Consider the following 21,165-nt stretch of genomic DNA (forward strand, 5'->3'; position numbering starts at 1 on the left):
TAATTTGTAGCTACTGTAACATTATCTTTCATTCTTTTAGGACTATTTTCACATAATACTTAGCTATATTATCCATTTTTATAACTAAAGCCAATTCTCAAATCTGATTGGTCAGTTATCCCATTTTCATCATTGAGCGATGAAAAAATCGGCAAAACTGTTGCAAGGAGCGCCCGGAGCAAGCGAGAGTTAGCAAACACATAACGTCTGACTACTGAGGCATTAATCCAATATAATCTAGTTAGCCATAGTCTTGAAAGATAACCTCGAAAAAGACTATCTGAATCATAAGTCTAAGATATACAAGTGTGAAAATTTACGGTGGTTAATAACCGAACAAAAACAAAATAAACTAACAAGGAATAAGAAATGCTAGGACGTCTACAAGGTTTGGCAAACACTGCTGTAACAAAAGGTAACATTCTATTTACTAAGTCTGTGTTTTATGGTAAGGTCGCTGCTGAGGTCTCAAAACAAATTTACGTCAAGGAAGGTTTGAAACCACCTAGCGTTAGTGAATTTAAGACTGTCTACAACAACCTTTATAAACAGGCCTTGCAATATACTCAAAAACCAGCCAGTATTATGAACTGTGTTAAGAATATCAAGAAACCAGAAGCCATTAAATATGGTTCTTATTTCATCCAATTCCTAGGTTTTTACTCTGTGGGTCAAATTATTGGTAGAAGAAAGTTGATTGGTTACAAAAACTACAACCATGAAGTAGCTTCTGGCCATTAAACTCTGGGCAAAATTGAAATAAAACCTCTCAGATACACTAATCAAATTTTAAAAATAATAATAACCTTATATCCTTTTTTCACACAACCATCACATGAATATATTCAATGCATGATTCTATATTAAGACTGAAAAACAAACCAATTATTTATTATATTTTCCACACATAATATTGAAGATCTAATAAAAGAAAATCTCATTATTAGAATCGTTGACTGTTATTATTTTAATTAATATTCTACCTGGAGAGAATTACATATATTGTTGAAATTTTAGTCTTTCAAAAAATAGTAAAGGGCTACACCACTAAAATTCGAAAAGTTTTCTCTTATAATATCTTTATCATTATGGGAATATTCTTTCACAACTACACTATTGTGTAATTTTCATATAATTAAAAACACTGTACATTTTGCACCTTCTATCAAGTAAATATTTTTAATATAACATCCTTTAATATAAAAAAATAACTCATATATTAAGTAGTAGATAATAGTAATATTTATGTATCTTATTTTTCAGAAGATTGTTCTAAAGTCTTCCTCCTCTTTGAACCTTCAATCATTTCTTGCTTTCTCTTCTTTTTCATTCTATCCACCTTAGGAACCGTACTAATTTGTTCTCTCTTCTTATGAGAGTGCCCTTTCTTAATGGATTCTTTTTCACGCTTAGATATTTTAGAGATATTGTTCATCCATTCTTCGACTTCACATCCACTCTGTTTCATAACATTAATGATCGGTTTAATTGCAACTGAATCTAGCTTTGTGTAGAAAGTAACAGCTTTACCACTACGACCACCTCTACCTGTTCTACCAATTCTATGAACATATGCTTGAGCAGTGGATGGGACATCATAATTAATAACTAGATTGACACCTTTGAAATCAATACCACGAGCCAGAACATCGGTACAAATTAAACACCACAACTCACCAGTTCTAAATCTTTCAATAATCTTTTCTCTCTGGATTGCTGTTCTTTCAGCATGTATGACATCGACATTGATACGATCATACATTAATTCGTGATACAGAGCTTTAGCTCTGGTAATAGACTCTAAAAAGATAATGATCGGTGGCTTAAATTCACCTTCTTGTACTAACTGTCTGATTGCAATCAACTTACCTTCTTCGTTACCACAAAATATTAGTTTTTGTTCGATATTCGCATTAGCTGCTTCCTTGTGACCGATAATCACTCTGACTTGATCATTCATTATCGAATTAGCTGTTTCTTCAACACTAGATGGGATGGTTGCAGAGAACATTGACTTTCTCAGACTTGGATCAGTGCATGCACTCAAAATGTTATCAGTTTGTTCGATAAATGTCTTGTCGAATAATTTATCAGCTTCATCAAAGATAATATGCTTTACTTTAGATAAATCCAATGCTTCATTTTTGGCCACATCAATTAGCCTCAAAGGTGTAGATATTATTATGTCATATTTCTTGTCACTAATAACTTTATTTCTCAATTTTGCACTCAAAGATTTTGACAGTATCGCTATTTGCAACGGCCTCTTTTTATCTAAAAAGATTCTTCTTGAAAGTTTCAGACATTCATTGAATATTTGATTAGCCAATTCCTTGGTAGGAGTTATGATCAGACCTTTCAAACCACTAATATCCTTGTCTTCGATGATTTGCTGCAGCAACGGTATCAGAAAAGCTAAAGTTTTACCAGAACCTGTAGGTGCACATGCTAAAAGATCTCTGTTTTGTAAGGTAAGAGGAATGGATTCACACTGAATCGGCGTGGGTTCAGTAAAATGGTTTTCGACTAAATTTCTCAATAAACGTTTGTCCAACGCAAATCTAGAAATCAAATCCTCAAAAGACCCAATAGGTAGTGGAATATCCTCACCAGTAATATTCCCCTTGTATTTTTTTCTTAATGCCCTAGCCTGTTCCTGTGTTGTAATTTTAACATCATAATCAAAATCTATGTCCTCTACAACTTCTTCAATTGCATGACCTTCACTAACTTTCTCCTTTTCTTGTTCCACTTTATTGATGATCTTCTTGTTTCTAAAGAAGTCTAGCTCTCTATCCAATTGCTTTTCAGAATGCTTATTATCTTTAACAACTTTTTCTGTATCAGCAATACTATAGTCAACAGTGTTACCTTTTTGTTCTGCTTTCTTATTTACCGATGCACCTCTAGTCAAAACTCTAAAAATATCCATTTTTTAGTATACACTTTGTAGTCACCTTATAACACTATATTCAAAAATAAAACAACTAAGAATAATTTATCAAATTGAGCAACTATTGAATTATTTAATATTCCTATTGTTTTGTATATTCGAAGCTCATCGCAAATTTTTTGAAGCTCATCGCTGAAAAATTTCAAAAATCTTGCCAAAAAAAAGAAAGGTACATCCCTACAGTGATTTCTGGGTGAATTGTGTACATAGTAATATATAGTACTAATTAATAAATTATAGCTATTATACAAAAAAAATATGTCATTACTGATATTGTCATTTATCTGATTAAGATATATAATCATGAGAGGTACTTGCATCATTTTAAAATAAATAAGGAACAGGAAGGCGGGCGGGTATTAATAAGATATGAGTATATTGATTTAAGTTCCTTCTGTCATAAGAATAAAATTAAATTAAAACTAAAATATCAAAATATCAAAGGGAAAGATGGGATAAGTGAAGATCTGATATTTTAGTCTTCTCCTTTGGATATACGTTTCAAGTAGTTGCGGAACATCAAGTATGTGGATAGATCAAACTTTGCAAAGTTATTATCCAGCTCAATGAACGTTTTTGCCACTTGACAACTCTTATAATAATAGTTCAAGTAATTATCACTGTATGGGTTCTCTGCCATTTTATGAAGTTCATTTCGACTAACGTCCGGACTTCTAGCGTTATTATTTAATATCCTTGTCCTTCTATCATCCTCTTGTATCACAAATTTCTCTTTATCATTTGGTAACGGGAATATATTATGGAAGAGTTCGTAGGCTGCTAATGTAAAGCCAAATTGAGGCGAGCTTCTCAATACCCGAGCAGGTCCACCTTTGAAAAAACTTCTGAAGCTTTCTTCTTTCAATATAGTTTTTGCAGCATGCCATATGCCCTTATAGGCAGTTTCACCCATTTTGGGGTCTATTTGTAATCTCGTTTTTATCACATCAAAGGGGGTCGTTAGATACGCAGCTGGCATACCAGCAAGCGCACCAGCTGTAAGAAGCTCCCAGGTATTTAATCTATTTCTCCTCGTTTTGTCATTAGGATCGAAATTGAAAATGTCTCTTTTCAGATGTGCATACGTCGGAAAGTAAATAGCAGAGAATGGTACATCTCTAAGGAGACAAGCACCGACACCTTTATAAAGACCAGTAATACCAAGCTTTCTTATAATTTGTAAGGCAGTTACTTGAGCATTTTCGGCGTTCTCTGCAATATACTCACCTCGAACTTGAAGCCTAATTTTGACAATCTCTAATGGGTTAGTAAAAATTACCTGACATGCTCCGGCTGACGCACCTGAAATGATTTCCGATAGGGGACTTAGTTTTCCATTGTTGTCCTTCAATTTATTTCTCATATAATCATTAACTGTTAGTTTAATAGCTTTCTCAGGAGCAACACCGATCAATTGAGGTCCTAAACCAGAATAAATTCCCCTGATACCTTCTCTGGAGAGTATCTTTAGGAAACAGTCAATAGAGTTTTTATATTGCGAGAAAGCTCTTTGAGCCTGCATTCTGGTTTTGACAAAATCAATAGGATACACAATTGTCGCACCTATACAGCCAGCAATTGAACCTAAAGAGAAATTGTACAGAGAATCAAATATTGGATAGAAATAGTAATTTGTGTAAAGGGATTCCTCCTCAATATGTCGTACTTCAAGTTTATGGACAACATCATTTAAGTAATTTGGATTTAGAATTTTTAAGAAATCCTGAACTGTTAGATCGGATCTCATTGTTGCAATATCATTTCTGCCACCAAATACGGTTTCTAACCAGCCGGTCCCAGTTTTTGACATGCTCTTTATCTTCGAGTCCTGTGAAAACCCATTTGAGATATCTTTATAGTTGTCGTTGAATAGCTCAAGTTCCTCTTTACTATTACGGCCCCCATGCATAAATTCATTATGAATAAAGCTATTAATTTCCCTATCTTCATGGTTAACCTCTTGGGAGTTTTGTATCAACTTCGTTCTATGTCTATTATATTCTTTTGAGTTGGCTACAACTGAAAATAACAAATTGATTTGAGAAGGAGAGAATTCTATAATGTTATTAACTTTATTATATTGCTTGTTCATAAATTCCATCAAGTTCTTCTTTGTTATCACTTGTTCCCGAATATCTCTCTCACTCATATTATTTTCATCAGCAAATCTTATAAAAACTTGGTTTAAAAGATCAAAGTTTTGAAACAGATAAAATAAATCCCTATAAACATTAAAAGCAATTGAATTATTGTCAGATTTGATCAATTTCGTATTGGATAAATTCAGGGATTCAAAAACATCTGAGGATATTTTATGAGAGTAAAACAGTTTTAATAAGTACTCCAACTGGTTTCTGTTTAATGCCAATCTATGTTTCCCAATATCGGGCTGGGCTAATTGCCTAAACCCCATGATCATTTTTTCATACCTTAGATCATTTTGTAATATAGTTACTAAGGAGTTCAAAGTTAGAAATGCCTCCTCGTTATGAAAGCATTGGTAGTATTTTAAGAATTCAAACTTATCCCAGGATAGGATAAGATTATTTTTCTTCACGAAATCATCATTTACATTACTCTGTAGTAGTTGTATCGTTTTTTTGAACTGGTTCAAATTTAACACTAATTCATCAAAACTTAGAAACTTGTTTGCATAGTTAATGGATTTACTATTTATAGGAAACTTTTTCCTCCTAACAGTATCACTGACATGTGGATTACTATCATTTCTTAGTTGCTTACCCTCTAGGACAGCTTTCCTCAACTGTGCATTATTTCTTTCCACATCAAACTTCCTAAAGAACTCATACAGTATTATCAAATGATAGTTGTCATTTTCCAGAATGTTATTCAGTTGGAACCAATCACTTATGGTCAAATAACCCTTATTATTCTCGTCCATAGCAAAAAAGATGCAGCCAAAAGTATTGACAGGGACCTGATTTAGACTAAAAGAATGCCCACTGAACTTCGAGTAAAAATGCTGTGAACTCGAAATCAAACTAATAAAATCGTCATACTTCAAAACCATCTCTCCCGATTTATGCGATCCCTTAGTTAACTCAGCATTAAGTTTAACATTAACCTGTTCTGCAGTCTCGTTCTTATGCGAAGATGATTTTAGAAATGATAATATATTCGCAGTTTTATCATCTTGTGCTTCATCCAACGTGGTAGCAAATCTCTTAAAGATTGCAGCTTGCTCCAGCTTTTTCTTGCCATTAGAATTTAGTTGTTCCATGATCATCTATTAGGAAAATATCCCAATATACACTTTTTTCCAATAAAGAACTTAAAAAATAATAAAACGAATGACTTTAAAGACAATAAAAATAGGGTCAGTATATAAAAACTCAATTGTCCAAAACAACTCACAATTTAGGCATTGCCTATCTTTACGACTAATAAATAGAGACTAACTTAAAAAAAAAAAATCCCAAAACGATTAAAGCACTTCTTGATACCCTATATGAATCAGTTTTTGAAGAAATGAACCGAATAATTCTAAATTCAAATCATTAAGGTTCTTTATGAGAAGTCCAAAGTGAGTCCGGTTTAAGCAAAAGATCCTCGAACACATTGAGAATAGTCATTTTTGTTCAAAAATTTCAAGTTTGGCTCTTAATGCGCGGTGTTTTCTTTCACATGGAGATGACTCTGCGACTTATTCTAGGCCGAACATAATGAAAGAGCAAATCCCGATTTTCCAATTTTTATTTTTTATTTTTATTTTTATTTTTTCAATGCTCATATTGTCCAATTATTATTCAGGGAACGGATAAATGTCGACCTTCATTACGTTTACATGACTATCTCTTATCTAAAGATGGAATATGAACAAATGAAATATAAGAAATAGAGAGTAATAAAGAAAACAATTTAATATTTCATATAAATGAAAATAATTGAGTGTTTAAAGTATATATTAAAAGAAAAAAAAAAAAAAAAAAAAAAAAAAGTAGAACAAGGAGAACGTAATTTTTAGACATCGTACATATTGAAACAAGTAGGTGAATCTTTTCCTATACTTCTTTCGAAACAGTTGTCAAACAGATTACCAAATTCTCTGCCAAGGTCCCAGTAACTTTTCTTGTAGACGGCCGACATGTATTGCATCATTCCACACATGTTATTCATATTTGGAATTGTCTGTAACTGGGTAGCTTTGTTCCAAATTTCAGCTTGGTAAGTGACAACGTCAACATTTGTATTTATATGGATACTTTGGTACATTCTTACCAAATAATCTTCGAAAGATTCCTTTGGTTTATAGTCCTCCTTCAGCCTTTGGTTTTCTTCAGCTATCTGTTTCCCTTTGCCTTCGTCTTCTAGACTTTCGCCAGAGTTATCCCATAAGCGAGACTCTGATCCATAGAGAACGTAGTTATAACACCATATTAATACAGATGTTAAGGCCACTGTATTAGGTCTTGTAATAATAAAATCCGAGTTGATATCATAATCTTTGAATGTGATCTTCTCCTGCCCATTACTCGTCTTTTCGACATTGAGAAACATTTGGAAAAGGAATTGGAAAGCATGGATAATAGCCACACCGCCGTTGTAAGGGTTTTGTGCAAACTTCAGAACTCTGTTTGAGACGACCTTATATTCATCCTTATCCAATCTAACATTCATCCTCCATGGCGCTCCTGCAAATATATAATAATCATTATGGAAGATCCTGAGAACAATCTGAACAACATGGTACACAGGAATCTTACACAGGGTATTATCTTCATTACCAAGCAGGTCTACATTCATCCGACTCTTATCAATATCCTCTTCAGAGTTTGAGTTCGTCAGCAAATTTGCATCCTTATTCGAAGGCACCATACATAAATTTGTGTCTGTACAATTACCTTGGATATTCAGTAGCCAATAATTTACTGCGAAGGAAATAATATCCGTCCATGATAATACCTCACCATTTTCGTAACCTACTCTAAAAGATGTAGGTAAAATAGTCTCCTGACACTGGAACATAATGGATATGATACCTGCTAAGAGTAATTTCTTGCCAAATATACTTCTAATGTCCCATTTCTTGCGGTTATTATCATTCCTCAAAGGTTCCTTTGACCCGATATTAAACGATCCCGGCGATCTGTTTAGTTTCAGTTTCCTCAAGTTGTCTGTCACTTCATTCATTAAACCTTTTAATGTGGGTAAAAATCTATAATCCTTCATATTCGCTGTAGCACCAAATCCGTTATTTAACAGCGTATTGTAACTCAGATCATATGATTCCCAAATTTCATCTGAACATGGCAGATTCAACTGAATTTGGTTACAATGTATGAATAAGTTCCAATAACCAAATACCACAGCATGGGTAGTGTCCATGTAGAAAGCATAGAACGCAATTCTTTTCAACATTTCAAAGTCAATCCACTGTTTATAGATTTCTTCCAATGCATCTCTTTGACCATTTTCAGTAGCTATTACTTCCGCTGCCGTAATAGTACCCTCTCTTTTAACAATTGACGGATGTCCACCCAAAGAAGGAGTCCTTCTTAATAGTTGTATAGTGGTACCATGATGCAAAAAAGATCTCTCATGCAAATACCGATTAGTACATGCTTTTTCGTATCCTTCCAATAATAATAAACTCTGAATGATATACGTTTGAGAGGGAGGTTGAAAATCTGGATGCGAGAATATAATCCAACGCAAAGGACCGCAAATGGGATCACTGACTGTTTCACGAGCATTCGACCCTAGAAAACTAGCCCCAGTCATTATAATTGCCAGAATCAAAATAGCAGGAGTTTCGTTAACGTTAAAGGATGGCTTATGAAGCAAACCATATTGAGGATGGAAGTTGCACCAAAATGATTGAAGAGCCCTTTTAAGCTCAACCACAGGTAGATAACCTAACTCTGGAACTAAGTTGTAAAGCTCTAAACATTTATCCTTAGAAATGTCATACTTAGTTGATTGATCAACATAAAAAAAAGATGGTATTTCTTTCATTGAATTTTTCATATTTTTTCTTTGTTTCTGTTTGTGATTTTTATTTTCATAGTCTTTCGGCCTTCTCTGTTCTTTGTCCTTTTTAATGAAGTTGTCAATATTATTTTTTTGTCTAGTCAAGTTATCTTTTATTTGTGATTTTTGACTATCATCATACTTGGCACTAGCTTGCAGATGTAGATCTTCCGACTTTCTCATACCTGATGAGGAGCACGTACTTTCTTGGATCGGACTATTATTAGGATGTGTGGATGGAGCAGAGGTCGTTGTGGAGTTTAATATATTATTATGACCAACTGAAAGCTCTTGCATGAAATTCTGCAAAGGGTCATCATTAAGGAAGTCAATAGAAAATAAGTCGTAAACTTTATTCAAGTTTGCACTAGAATTTGAAGTTGAAATTGATTGGTAGGGATCTTCACGATCTGCCATCACAGAACTCCAATCGAACACTTCTTGATTCTTGTTAGTAGTATCAGAAGATATATTGTTATCCTTGATTCCAGTACCAGCAGTTCTCACAACATTATCTTTAGGGGGGATGTCCTGGAGGTTCTTGTTAGGATTTGAGTTGAAGCTCGGATCAATAGGCATTTGATGGGAATCTTTAACTTTATCATTGTCAGTCGCATTTGTACCATAGTTAAAGATGTCCGCATTATATCCTAAGGCATTAGTATCATTCGTAGTGGCAGTTTGATTTTCTGGATATACTAGTGGATTTGGTACTTGAAAGGTTTTCTGAGTTGTATGAGTTGGCGAACTTCGTACGGTCACATTTTCTTTTTTCAGAAGAGGGTCTAATACGTTAACCTTACCATTGAAAATGAAGTTAAACATGTTCTTTACATTTGCATCATTCGGTTTCAAATTATTTTCGTGTTGTTGTCCATTAACCTGAGAATAGATGGAATCTTCGGTTTTAGGGGTTTTCTGCTCAGAGGAATTATAAAAAACATTACTGGTACTACTCTCGACGCTTTTCAGCTTAGGTCTTTTCCTAGGAGTATGTTGTTCATTAGAACTGATGGGGAACTTACTCATCATGTAGTTATTAGTATTATTCGATAATACTGATTCTATACCTACTGTTGGTGTAGCCGGAGTAGTTTCCCTAGACTTAGAGCGTGACTTACTAGTTGAGTATTGTTTTGTCTCATGTCTCTTCTCATGTCTATTCAGCAAATCTCTCCTGACAAAGGTCTTTCCACACCTCTCATGTGTGTCCAAGTAAACAAAGTTACAAGTATAAATCTCTTTGGGCCAGTGGTTCAGTTTGTGCCTCGACAAGTGTTCCTGTCTAGTAAATGATTTATCACAATCAGGATGCGGACACTTGTATCTGGCCTGTCCATCTTTTCCAATAACCATTAGAACCGAGCTCTTCCTACCCATCTTTTTAGATTCTCCCGTAACCGAAATATTAGTACGAAACGGTATACCACCTGACATCTACTTGCAGCAGTTTTGAATTATTATAGTTAACTATATTCTTAATCTTCTTCCTTTAAATTCTCCCTTTAGAAAAATAAAAAGTCTTCAAAAAAAAAAAAACAACAGCAAAATACAGCTTTTTCGATATTTAGATCTCTCTTAATGCCGATTCACCTTAATATTATATATTTCCTATATTACACTTTCGGTTATAATATCCACGAAATTTAGCCCTTGAATGTTTAAGAATTCAATAAATTTCTACAACTTTTTTTTTTCCCTCTCCTTAGTTATTTATAAGGGTAGTCCACACTTAAAAGCCAAAAAAAAAAGGACAAAAATAGGACCTGTTAAAAAATAATGTCAAGAATCTTTTTTAAAGCTTTTGTCCTTCTTGTTTAAACTCAAACCATTTATTACGTTATTATTTCCACTGTCCCTATATATAGCTCTTTTTTTCCTCTGATCAAAAATTCATTTTCTTTGATATAATTTGACATTATTAGAAAAAAAAATAGAATTTAAAATGAGAATGAAATAGCAATATGAAATCAAAATAAATGGGAAAAAAAAAGAAACAAAAAGCCCTTTGTTGTAGTAATAGAAGTGCCGATCGGTAATAAGTTGTAGTGAACAACCCGAATATCGTGGAGACTGTCAGAAGCTGGGAATGGAAATTAAAGTGTACAATAAAACCATAGAACCCGAAATGTAAAAAAGAAAAATCTATATATAAGGAAAACAAACAAAGAACAAAAAAAAGCAACAGCATTAGCAACCAGCATATACTCTGAAAGAACGAGGGAAGAAAAAATATTAGTAGTAGAAAAACAAAGAAGGAAAAAAAAAAAGAAATTAAAATATATAAAGAAAAGGTAACAGGAAGTGCTTTTGTATATGTGGGGGAGACAGCTGTGGGGCCCTTGCATAGCGGTTAGAATCATCAAGGGTTCGAGAACGTTAGAGTAACATGAATATCACATATCTAGGCAATAATAAACAAAAAACTAAGAAAACCGGTAATCTGTAACTTCAAAAATCAGCTGATGTTACGTATAAGGATTCAGAACTACTCTTTTTTTTTTATCCATTCTAAATCTTGACTTAGAAGAAAACGTGTACAAAGTACCAGAAAAATAATGAATAAAATCCGTCTCGCCGCGATTTTAATTTTTATTTTCAATTTTTATTTTTACTGTTCATTTTCGTTACTATTTTTTTTTGCCTTGACAATAGTTTTTTTATTTAGCTCAAAAACCTGTTATTAATAATGACATTTGTAAACTTTTGCCTTTTTCATTTTATGCAATACTTTCTGCTCTCGATGTTGTAATGCAGGAGGGATCTCAAAATCGCTTTATTTATCTTTTCTTCTATAGCCCCTCTTACCAATAAAAACTAAAAGAAAAAAAAATAGCAGTTTTTTCTTCCCCCTCCTTCTTATTTCTTACAGTCCAAGCGCTACTCCTTCATATTGACTTGAAGTGTTTGTGTAATACGATTTATTTACTTTATGAGGTAACAAATCGTCGAGTCTGTCTACAATCCATAGTAACAGACGTTCTGATTGGCGAGTTATTAGTTTAATGGCCTGCATGTCCATTCCCGGACAGTTACTGAGCATATTAGGAAGCACAGTTATCAGTCGTAAAAGATGTATAACTCCGTACAATTGACCTGGTCTTTTCCCGTACAGAAATTTGAATTCAGCCTGCGGCGAGTTTTGCTGTTCGGCAGTCGGGTAGAAAACTAGTTCGTACTGGAGTCTCTCAAGTTTATACAGCAACATTACACCAACACATTCATCAAAATATTGCTTCATCCCATCAGTGTACTCTTCAAGCTGGGCTACCTCCACAGGAGATGCACTGCGCTCCGCGATATCACTCTTGAACATATCCAGTATTTGCTCTACGGGAAATGGATTAGGTAAGTTGCTAATTTTCTTGTCCTTAGTAACTATCTCCCAGTCATCCACCAGCATGCTCTCAAGTAGCATAGGCACATGAATACGTACCCGATTCTTGGCCGAGTTTCCGGACAACGTACTGGAAACCAGATGTGAGGCACTAGACGGTATGAAATCCCCATCATCATATATCTTCGTATTACTACTCTCTCGACTCCTCCCATGACGATGCGAACCCTCTATCACTACACCAGAAATCTCATTGCCGCCAGTACCATTGCCGATAACACCATTGGCCTTATCCACATATGCACTAGCACTAGAATTAGACTGACCACGCCGACCAGTAGCACTGTTCTTAGCCCGCTGTTGTGCTTCTCTAGCGCTCCGCTTCGCCTCCAACGCTAACTTCTTCTTCATATCAACATTCTCTTCCGTCATCTCCATAATCCGATCCACGTCTACCCACTCATCCCAACTCGATTTCCACCCTTGATAGTGTATGAAATAATGGAAATCACCAGATTTATCCACCTCAGGAGCACTCTCATCACTACCCTCAGGCGCCAACGTCGTCTCAACCTTCTTAGTCTTGGGATTCCATCTCTTCAAGATCTTGGCCTCATATAAAAGCGGGCCATGATACGCCAGACACTTTCCTCCAACTTCAAACATCGTATGAGTCTATACTCCTATGGATAACCGAGAATTGTAGTTAGTTGTATAGAGCTATATGTTATAAATCTTAAAGATCCAAAACTTTTATTTTTTTAAATAAAAAAAAAAAAGCGGGATTCCACGGGGATCCAAAAAAAAAAATAAATAAAAAAAAATTTTCTATCTTTGTGTGATTAAAACAATGAATTGAAGCTCAAAAGGGATCACCACAAGAGTTTAAGTACAAGTAAGTCGGCAGTGTTGTATATATATATTGGATCTTTGAACAGTAGGAAGGTTTTTAATAGATCGAGATAGAGAAGGAGCTTTTTTTTTCTTCTATCATTTAATATTTGGGGGTGGGAAAGAAAAACAAAAACACAAACAACTAGTACAACAATGTCTAACCATAAGGCTAACCGTTATCAGCATGTTGTTGGGATGCATTATACGGTAGGGCCTAAAATTGGGGAAGGTTCTTTTGGAGTTATCTTTGAAGGGCAGAATATACTGAATGGGGAGGAGGTTGTTGGCGGTGATAATGTTTTGGCAGGGTTCCCTGTTGCCATTAAGTTTGAGCCGCGGCATTCGGATGCTCCACAGTTACGGGATGAGTTCCGTGCTTATCGGATTCTTAATGGGAGCAAAGGTATACCGCATGCTTACTACTTTGGGCAAGAGGGGATGCACAATGTTTTGATTATCGATTTGCTGGGTCCTTCACTGGAGGATCTTTTTGAATGGTGTGGAAGGAGGTTCTCGATTAAGACTACCTGCATGCTTGCGAAACAGATGATTGATAGAGTACGAACTATCCACGAGCATGACCTTATATACAGAGATATTAAACCGGATAATTTCTTAATATCAGAGTTTCAGAAGACGGGTTCTTCGGGGAACGATTGTGTCAAATACTGTGCCCAGTCGGCAAAAGGTGATCCTAATTTAATTTACATGGTAGATTTTGGAATGGCGAAACAATATCGTGACCCAAGAACGAAACAACACATCCCTTATAGAGAGAGGAAATCCCTAAGCGGTACTGCTAGATACATGTCCATAAATACACATTTTGGTAGGGAGCAATCTAGACGAGACGACTTGGAGTCGCTGGGCCATGTATTTTTTTACTTCTTGAGAGGTTCACTACCGTGGCAGGGCCTGAAGGCCCCTAATAATAAATTGAAATACGAAAAAATTGGTCTAACCAAGCAAAAATTAAACCCAGACGAATTACTACAAAATAATCAGATACCTTCTCAATTTGCAACATATCTAAAATATACTAGGTCTCTGAAATTTGATGAAGATCCCGACTACGACTACCTAATATCATTAATGGATGGTGTACTGCTCTCGAAAGGATACCAGGACGATGGCCATTATGATTGGATGGATTTGAATAGTGGCAAAGGCTGGGACATTCGTGTAAATAAAAGAGCAAATCTACATGGCTATGGAAATCCTCAACCAAGAAATAACAACACTACTTCTAACAACAATGGTAATAATGCTGGTCGAAATAGAAACACTTCTAAGAGGACCTCTCAACAACAACAAATACAACTTGCTCAAAACGTCATGGATAGCGCGAAAAATAAATCCGCAGTTCCTTCAAGAAATGGCCAAAACTATGTTAACGATCCTAAACACTTATCTGCTCTTTCAGAAGGTGGTTCTGATGCAGTTTATCAGACACTAAATCATCCTAATCATAGCCAGGGTTATGATTCTATGGGTGTTCACGGAAGAGCTAAATCACAATCACAACTCAGAAATGACAATAGGCGCAATAATTCAAAAGCTCATATTCAATATCAGAAGAACAAAGATAACTTCAATGTCCAGCAGCAACGATACGATCCAACAAATGATGAATACTCTTCAAATAGTAATTCAAAAGGGTTTTGTGCAAAGTTATGCTGTTGCTTTTACTCCTAAGAAAAGCCAAACCTTGCTAATAAATTATTGAAATACTGTGATGATGTGTGTTATGTTAAAAACTTAAAACGTATGACTAAAAAGATCCCAATCATTTAGTGAAACGAACAATTAAAGTTATCCCATTTACATTAAGTTATGATCTCGATTCAATCTATTTGCATTTATTTTTGGGACTTCTTTATGTAATTATTTATTTTATGTAGCATGTTGATCATGTAATATAATTCACAATAAATGCATAGTTAAAATGACACTCCGATGGAGTTCGGATATTGTTCTCGATCAAAAGTTTGTCTTAGAGTACTTGGTTGGTGGTATGTATATTTTTATAGTACTATATAATTATTTATTATAAACTTATATTTCAAACAAAAACGTAAGAATTGGATGTTAAGGGTATATGTGGTATGTTGCTAGTGAAAAAGCAAACAAAAAATGGAGAATAATAAATTTAGAAAAGTTGGAAATCGATGCATAGTGTTAAAAAAAAACAAAAAAAAAAACAATAAAATATAAGTAATAATTTTTGAGAACTAAAAAAGCACCAAGAATCTGTCAATAAAACTTAGTTTATTTTTGTTCTTTTTTTTTTTTTTTTTTTTTTTTTTAATTTTGGGTATCCTCTGTTTTGGACTATAAGAAATGAAATAGGAAATGAAATAATCAGGTGAATTAATGAATTAATGGATTAAAGTATATGGTCAAAATAATTGTTAGCCCGAACAATAATTTGTGTAAAAAGAACCATGTCATTGGCATTAGTTTTATAATTAATCGTTATTAGAATTTTTTTTATCAGAAATATTCATACACTTCAAGTGTAGATTCGCTGGATTTTAGTGCAGAGTTACCATAGGGTGAGAATAATTTCTCCTCTACATACGTGGGGTTGGGTTTTTCAAAATTTATAGTGATGATCTCTCTATTTTCGTGTTCGTGGTCGGTAGCATCAGTTGAGACACAGTCAGAGTGGCTGTCAAAGTCTCTTGAGTGTAATGTAGTGGAGTCAGAGTGCATGAAGCTAACTGCAGCCTCATGGTCATGGTCAGAATCTGTATGTTTCCCGGTATCGATTAGTTCGTAGGAAACTTCTGCACCTTGCAGAGTCTCGGTGTCGGAAACATTTGTATTCATTCCAACAGATTCCGCATATATCTGATGTACTCCCAGCTCGTTATTAGAGTAGCTGAACAATTTACCGTTCGACTGGTTGACTTGTATGTACCTAGTCTGTTTTCTTGTGGACTCAATATCGGAACCCTGTCCACTCACTATGACATTACCACATTGAAAGAAGTTTGTGTTTAGAAGTTCTTTTTTACTGAACTCATTTGCAGCAGCTTCTAGACCATGGATCAGTCCGCATTGTTCCATTTGGTCCAGGTTAGCTAAATCCCAAGAGATAATGTTACCTTGATCATCAGCGCTAAACAACGTTTCTGATTCGTTGTAGTATATTAAACTTTCAATAACACCCTTTCCAGGAGTGAGAACACATTTAGGTTTACCGTCGTTTCTTCTCACATCCCAGATATTTATCTTGGTGCCCAGCGCCTGTGCCAGGTAGCAACCACTGATCCAAGTACAATCAGCTGCCACCCTAGCCGAGTCTAACCTCAGCGTTTGAGGGTTCACCTCGGGATCAGGGATGTATAGAGTCTTCTTTAAGTCCAGTAGGGCGACGTTGTGAGCACCGAAGAAGGAACCTGTGAGGCCTAACAAGTAAGGGTTGTCGTGGTTCTGTACTGCGAAGGACTTAATACCGGGGAAAGCGTCTAAATACTGTGGTGTCTTTGTATTATTCAAGGTGAACACGAACAGACAGTCGTTGATCATGGATACGAATCCCAGACCGTTCCATGGTCTTAACTTAGTAACTGGCATGGCCATTTTATTCACTTTTTGGTCCTTAGTCAATAACATGTTTATCTCGTTGTCCAGGTTCTTCGCCTCCAAAGTAGACACCATGTGTTTTCTGTGGTTGTACCTTTTAACAATCTTTGAGGTACCCTCGTGGATACTTGTGGAGATCAAGTTCACTATACCGTCCTGGTGTCCCGTGAGGATCAGTTGGTCGTGGGTCTCGACATAAGCGTGAGGGTCAAACTGCGAGACCGGAAGCAAACAAGCAGCAGTGATAGGGCCACCGGGCACAGTGATGGTCTGCAAGACACGCAACTTGTCGTTATCCAGAACCCGCAGGAGCTTCAAGTTATCCGTGGCGTTATTATTCGTTACCATCACCAAATCACCCTCCGTACTGAAACTAGTAGAGGTGTTCTTCATATCCTCCAGCTCCCAGTAGTCCGACCGCACCCGCTTTAACAGGTAGTAGTCATCCGATACTTTCCTCAGTATAGGCGAGCTCATTCTAGACGAGTTGTTCTGCCAAGAGGACACACGAGAGGAGTGAGTATCTAGCATTGATGGCGGTTGAGTATCACCACGTTTGCGTACACTTATTGCAGGTTGGCGAAATATATTAACTGGTTCATAATACATTTTATTATTATTATGTTGTTGTTGTTGTTGTTGTTGTTTTTTTTTTCACTTTTTGAAGTTTCTTTATCTTAGAAATAAAGAATAAGAGAGAGAGAAAGAGATAAGGATTATACAATCATTTTAGGTGTATATATATTATATGGCTTTCTTTATATATCTAGTTCTTTGCTTGCTATGGCTAAGTATTTTGTTTTTCATCTATAGTAACCAGCTTAGAAAAATTATAGAACTAATATCTAAATTGTTATAGTCTTAGTACATTATACTCATCTTTTTCCCTTGATATTTACAATTAGACCCAATTGAGTAATATGTAAATACCTACACCAAAAGCAAGAAAGAAAAAAAGCAAGTTAACGTGTTTACACACAGAGCTCTTTACTACTGGGTGTTTTTCCACAAACACAATATACCAGTAGGACTCACGAGCATCCGAAAAAAAAACCAGCATGTCCGTGCGTCGTGATACAACCCAGCAACAATATATGTATATATATATATATATATATACATATAAACATATCGATCCATCGATACGAAAGATATGTGTGATGCCATACGTACAACATTATAATATCGTATACAATGCCTATTAAAGGGTCTCCGAGGATAGTAACCATGAACGAGTAGAGAGATGACTATCGTTTGTGAAGATATATAGAGAGAGAGTGTGTGTGTGTGTGTGTGTGTGTTAATAGAGAGAGCTATGAGAGCTGTTTTCTTCGCTCTGTGTGTGTGCGGAATAAGTCTGGGCCTTTTTTTTTTTTACAAAGTGCTTTTTAATTTTTTTGTTTCTTTGATTTTGCTACCCGTTTTCGTTTCTTTCTTTTTCTCTGAAAGGGGAGAGAGAGGGCAAGAGAGGGCAAGAGTGGGCAATTGGAAAGGAAATCCTTTATTTCTTTATTATTTATTATTTTTTATCTCTTATTCTATCTACCTATATCTTATATCTTATATCTCTGCTTCTCTCACAATAAACATTTAAAAGGGAATTAAAGTAAGAAGGTTGTTTTTTTGTTGTTTGATTGGTTATTATTACAAACTATATAGAGATAAGAAGAAAGGAAGAAAAACAAAAAAGAGGAATTGATTAGAATACAATAACAAAATAAAAAATGCCTTCTATTTCTGTGAAATTAGTGGCTGCAGAGTCATTATATCGTAGAGATGTCTTTAGATCTCCTGATCCCTTCGCGGTGTTGACGATAGATGGGTATCAGACCAAGAGTACTACTGCTGCAAAGAAGACTTTGAATCCGTACTGGAATGAGACGTTTAAATTTGATGAGATCACGGAGAATTCAATTCTGACAATCCAGGTATTTGATCAGAAGAAGTTCAAGAAGAAGGATCAAGGGTTTCTCGGTGTTGTAAACATTAGGGTTGGTGATGTATTGGGACATCTCGACGAGGACACTGTAGCCAGCGGTGGGAGGCCCAAGGAGGAGACTATCACTAGAGACCTGAAACGTTCAAATGACGGTATGGCCGTGAGTGGTAGATTGATCATTGTGCTCTCCAAGACTCCAGGAAGTTCCTCTGCGTCTACACCAAGTGGTAACACCAATAGTGCTGCTACACACTCCAGTTCTGTGGCGCAAGGCATGGCACACTTGAGTCTAGACAACAATGTCTCCTCTTCTCCTATTGCTAACCACAACAGCAGTACTATGAGTACTTCAAGTAGTACGAGTAATGCAAGAGGGGATCCCGCATCGTTGACGCCAAGACCCACAGCACAAGCTGTCGAAACTACTCTGCAGAGTGGTAACCAAAGCAACCCTGCTGCAACTGCAGCTGCTGCAAGTGCTGCCAACAGACAATACTCCTCCTTTGAGGACCAGTACGGACGTTTGCCCCCTGGCTGGGAGAGAAGAACGGACAACTTTGGCCGTACCTATTACGTCGACCATAATAGCAGAACTACAACTTGGAAGCGTCCTACCCTCGAACAGTCTGAGACTGAACGTGGTAACCAACTTTCTGCCAATACAGAACTTGAAAGAAGACAACACAGAGGCAGAACACTACCTGGTGGGGGTGATGGTGTCACAGTCCAAGTTGGTAGTGCTTCTTCCACCCCAGCTATCAACGGTGCCGCTGCTGCCGCTTTTGCTGCCACTGGTGCTACTACATCGGGGTTGGGAGAGCTACCATCTGGTTGGGAACAGAGATTTACTCCTGAAGGAAGAGCCTATTTTGTTGACCACAATACTAGGACAACAACTTGGGTTGATCCAAGAAGACAACAATACATTCGTACATACGGTCCCACAAATACTACAATTCAACAACAACCTGTTTCTCAATTAGGTCCATTGCCTTCTGGCTGGGAAATGAGACTAACAAATACCGCTCGTGTCTACTTCGTGGACCATAACACTAAGACTACTACATGGGATGACCCAAGACTACCTTCTTCCTTAGATCAAAATGTTCCACAATACAAACGTGACTTCAGGCGTAAGGTTATCTACTTCAGATCTCAACCAGCTCTTCGTATATTACCTGGCCAATGCCACATCAAGGTACGCAGAAAGAACATCTTTGAAGACGCTTATCAAGAAATTATGAGACAGACCCCTGAAGATTTGAAGAAGAGGTTAATGATCAAGTTTGATGGTGAAGAGGGTCTAGATTACGGTGGTGTTTCAAGAGAATTCTTTTTCTTGTTATCCCACGAGATGTTCAATCCATTCTACTGTCTATTCGAATATTCAGCACATGATAATTACACTATTCAAATCAATTCCAACAGTGGTATTAACCCAGAGCATTTGAACTACTTCAAGTTTATTGGTAGAGTTGTAGGTTTGGGTGTTTTCCATAGAAGATTCTTGGATGCGTTCTTTGTCGGAGCTCTTTACAAAATGATGTTACGCAAGAAGGTCGTTCTACAGGATATGGAAGGTGTCGATGCAGATGTTTATAATTCTTTGAACTGGATGCTAGAAAACAGCATAGATGGTGTATTGGATCTAACATTTTCTGCAGATGATGAACGTTTTGGTGAGGTTGTCACCGTGGATTTGAAACCCGATGGAAGGAACATTGAAGTTACTGATGAAAATAAGAAGGAGTATGTTGAATTGTATACTCAATGGAGAATCGTTGATAGAGTTGAAGAACAGTTCAAAGCATTTATGGATGGTTTCAACGAGCTAATACCAGAAGATCTCGTAACTGTGTTCGATGAACGTGAGTTAGAATTGTTGATCGGTGGTATTGCAGAAATTGATATCGAGGACTGGAAAAAGCATACTGATTATCGTGGTTACCAAGAATCTGATGAAGTTATACAGTGGTTCTGGAAGTGTGTCAGTGATTGGGATAACGAACAAAGAGCACGTTTGTTACAGTTCACCACTGGTACTTCCCGTATTCCAGTTAATGGTTTTAAGGATTTGCAAGGTTCAGATGGTCCAAGAAGATTCACTATCGAAAAAGCTGGTGAAGTTGAACAATTGCCAAAATCACATACATGTTTCAACAGAGTTGATCTTCCACCTTATGCAGACTATGATAGCATGGCTAAGAAGCTTACATTAGCTGTCGAAGAAACGATTGGTTTCGGTCAAGAATGATTTAATGACTTAATGGTTTTTCATATTTCGCCTGTATTTCGGATTAAGGTGTTGATATTTTATTTTTATTTTTAACTACTCTTCTAACTCCTTCCTTGCTTTCCTGCTCTAAGTCCTGATACAGTATACTCAATTTTTTATTTCGTGCGCCAGTAAAAATAAATCGTTTTTTATTCATAGAATTCTCATTTTATTTTATTTTTTAC

The 21,165-nt window shown here is 36.0% G+C and overlaps 8 protein-coding genes across 8 annotated transcripts; 3 read left to right on the forward strand and 5 right to left on the reverse strand.

Moving 5' to 3' along the window:
• Positions 1-369: 369 nt before the first annotated feature.
• On the forward strand, positions 370-741 carry ATP20 (F1F0 ATP synthase subunit g; the record flags this gene model as incomplete). Its single annotated transcript, XM_071055121.1, has 1 exon — positions 370-741. The coding sequence occupies one exon, from the start codon at positions 370-372 to the stop codon at positions 739-741; it is 372 nt and encodes a 123-aa protein (XP_070909814.1).
• Positions 742-1,252: 511 nt separating this feature from the next.
• On the reverse strand, positions 1,253-2,932 carry ROK1 (RNA-dependent ATPase ROK1; the record flags this gene model as incomplete). The annotated part of the gene is made up of 1 exon (XM_071055122.1): positions 1,253-2,932. The coding sequence occupies one exon, from the start codon at positions 2,930-2,932 to the stop codon at positions 1,253-1,255; it is 1,680 nt and encodes a 559-aa protein (XP_070909815.1).
• Positions 2,933-3,428: 496 nt separating this feature from the next.
• On the reverse strand, positions 3,429-6,200 carry AGC1 (citrin; the record flags this gene model as incomplete). The annotated part of the gene is made up of 1 exon (XM_071055123.1): positions 3,429-6,200. The coding sequence occupies one exon, from the start codon at positions 6,198-6,200 to the stop codon at positions 3,429-3,431; it is 2,772 nt and encodes a 923-aa protein (XP_070909816.1).
• A 734-nt stretch (positions 6,201-6,934) lies between these two features.
• Positions 6,935-10,381, reverse strand: SDD4 (Sdd4p; the record flags this gene model as incomplete). The annotated part of the gene is made up of 1 exon (XM_071055124.1): positions 6,935-10,381. The coding sequence occupies one exon, from the start codon at positions 10,379-10,381 to the stop codon at positions 6,935-6,937; it is 3,447 nt and encodes a 1,148-aa protein (XP_070909817.1).
• Positions 10,382-11,810: 1,429 nt separating this feature from the next.
• Positions 11,811-12,947, reverse strand: EAF3 (Eaf3p; the record flags this gene model as incomplete). Its single annotated transcript, XM_071055125.1, has 1 exon — positions 11,811-12,947. The coding sequence occupies one exon, from the start codon at positions 12,945-12,947 to the stop codon at positions 11,811-11,813; it is 1,137 nt and encodes a 378-aa protein (XP_070909818.1).
• Positions 12,948-13,328: 381 nt separating this feature from the next.
• On the forward strand, positions 13,329-14,870 carry YCK3 (casein kinase YCK3; the record flags this gene model as incomplete). Its single annotated transcript, XM_071055126.1, has 1 exon — positions 13,329-14,870. One exon carries the CDS (start codon positions 13,329-13,331, stop codon positions 14,868-14,870), a length of 1,542 nt encoding a protein of 513 aa, XP_070909819.1.
• Positions 14,871-15,668: 798 nt separating this feature from the next.
• Positions 15,669-17,375, reverse strand: DSE1 (Dse1p; the record flags this gene model as incomplete). Its single annotated transcript, XM_071055127.1, has 1 exon — positions 15,669-17,375. One exon carries the CDS (start codon positions 17,373-17,375, stop codon positions 15,669-15,671), a length of 1,707 nt encoding a protein of 568 aa, XP_070909820.1.
• A 1,115-nt stretch (positions 17,376-18,490) lies between these two features.
• Positions 18,491-20,959, forward strand: RSP5 (NEDD4 family E3 ubiquitin-protein ligase; the record flags this gene model as incomplete). Its single annotated transcript, XM_071055128.1, has 1 exon — positions 18,491-20,959. One exon carries the CDS (start codon positions 18,491-18,493, stop codon positions 20,957-20,959), a length of 2,469 nt encoding a protein of 822 aa, XP_070909821.1.
• Between the last annotated feature and the right edge of the window lie 206 nt (positions 20,960-21,165).

Source organism: Nakaseomyces bracarensis (genome assembly GCF_045282275.1).
Source record: "Nakaseomyces bracarensis strain CBM3 chromosome Unknown Scaff13_0, whole genome shotgun sequence".
Taxonomy (NCBI): domain Eukaryota; kingdom Fungi; phylum Ascomycota; class Saccharomycetes; order Saccharomycetales; family Saccharomycetaceae; genus Nakaseomyces; species Nakaseomyces bracarensis.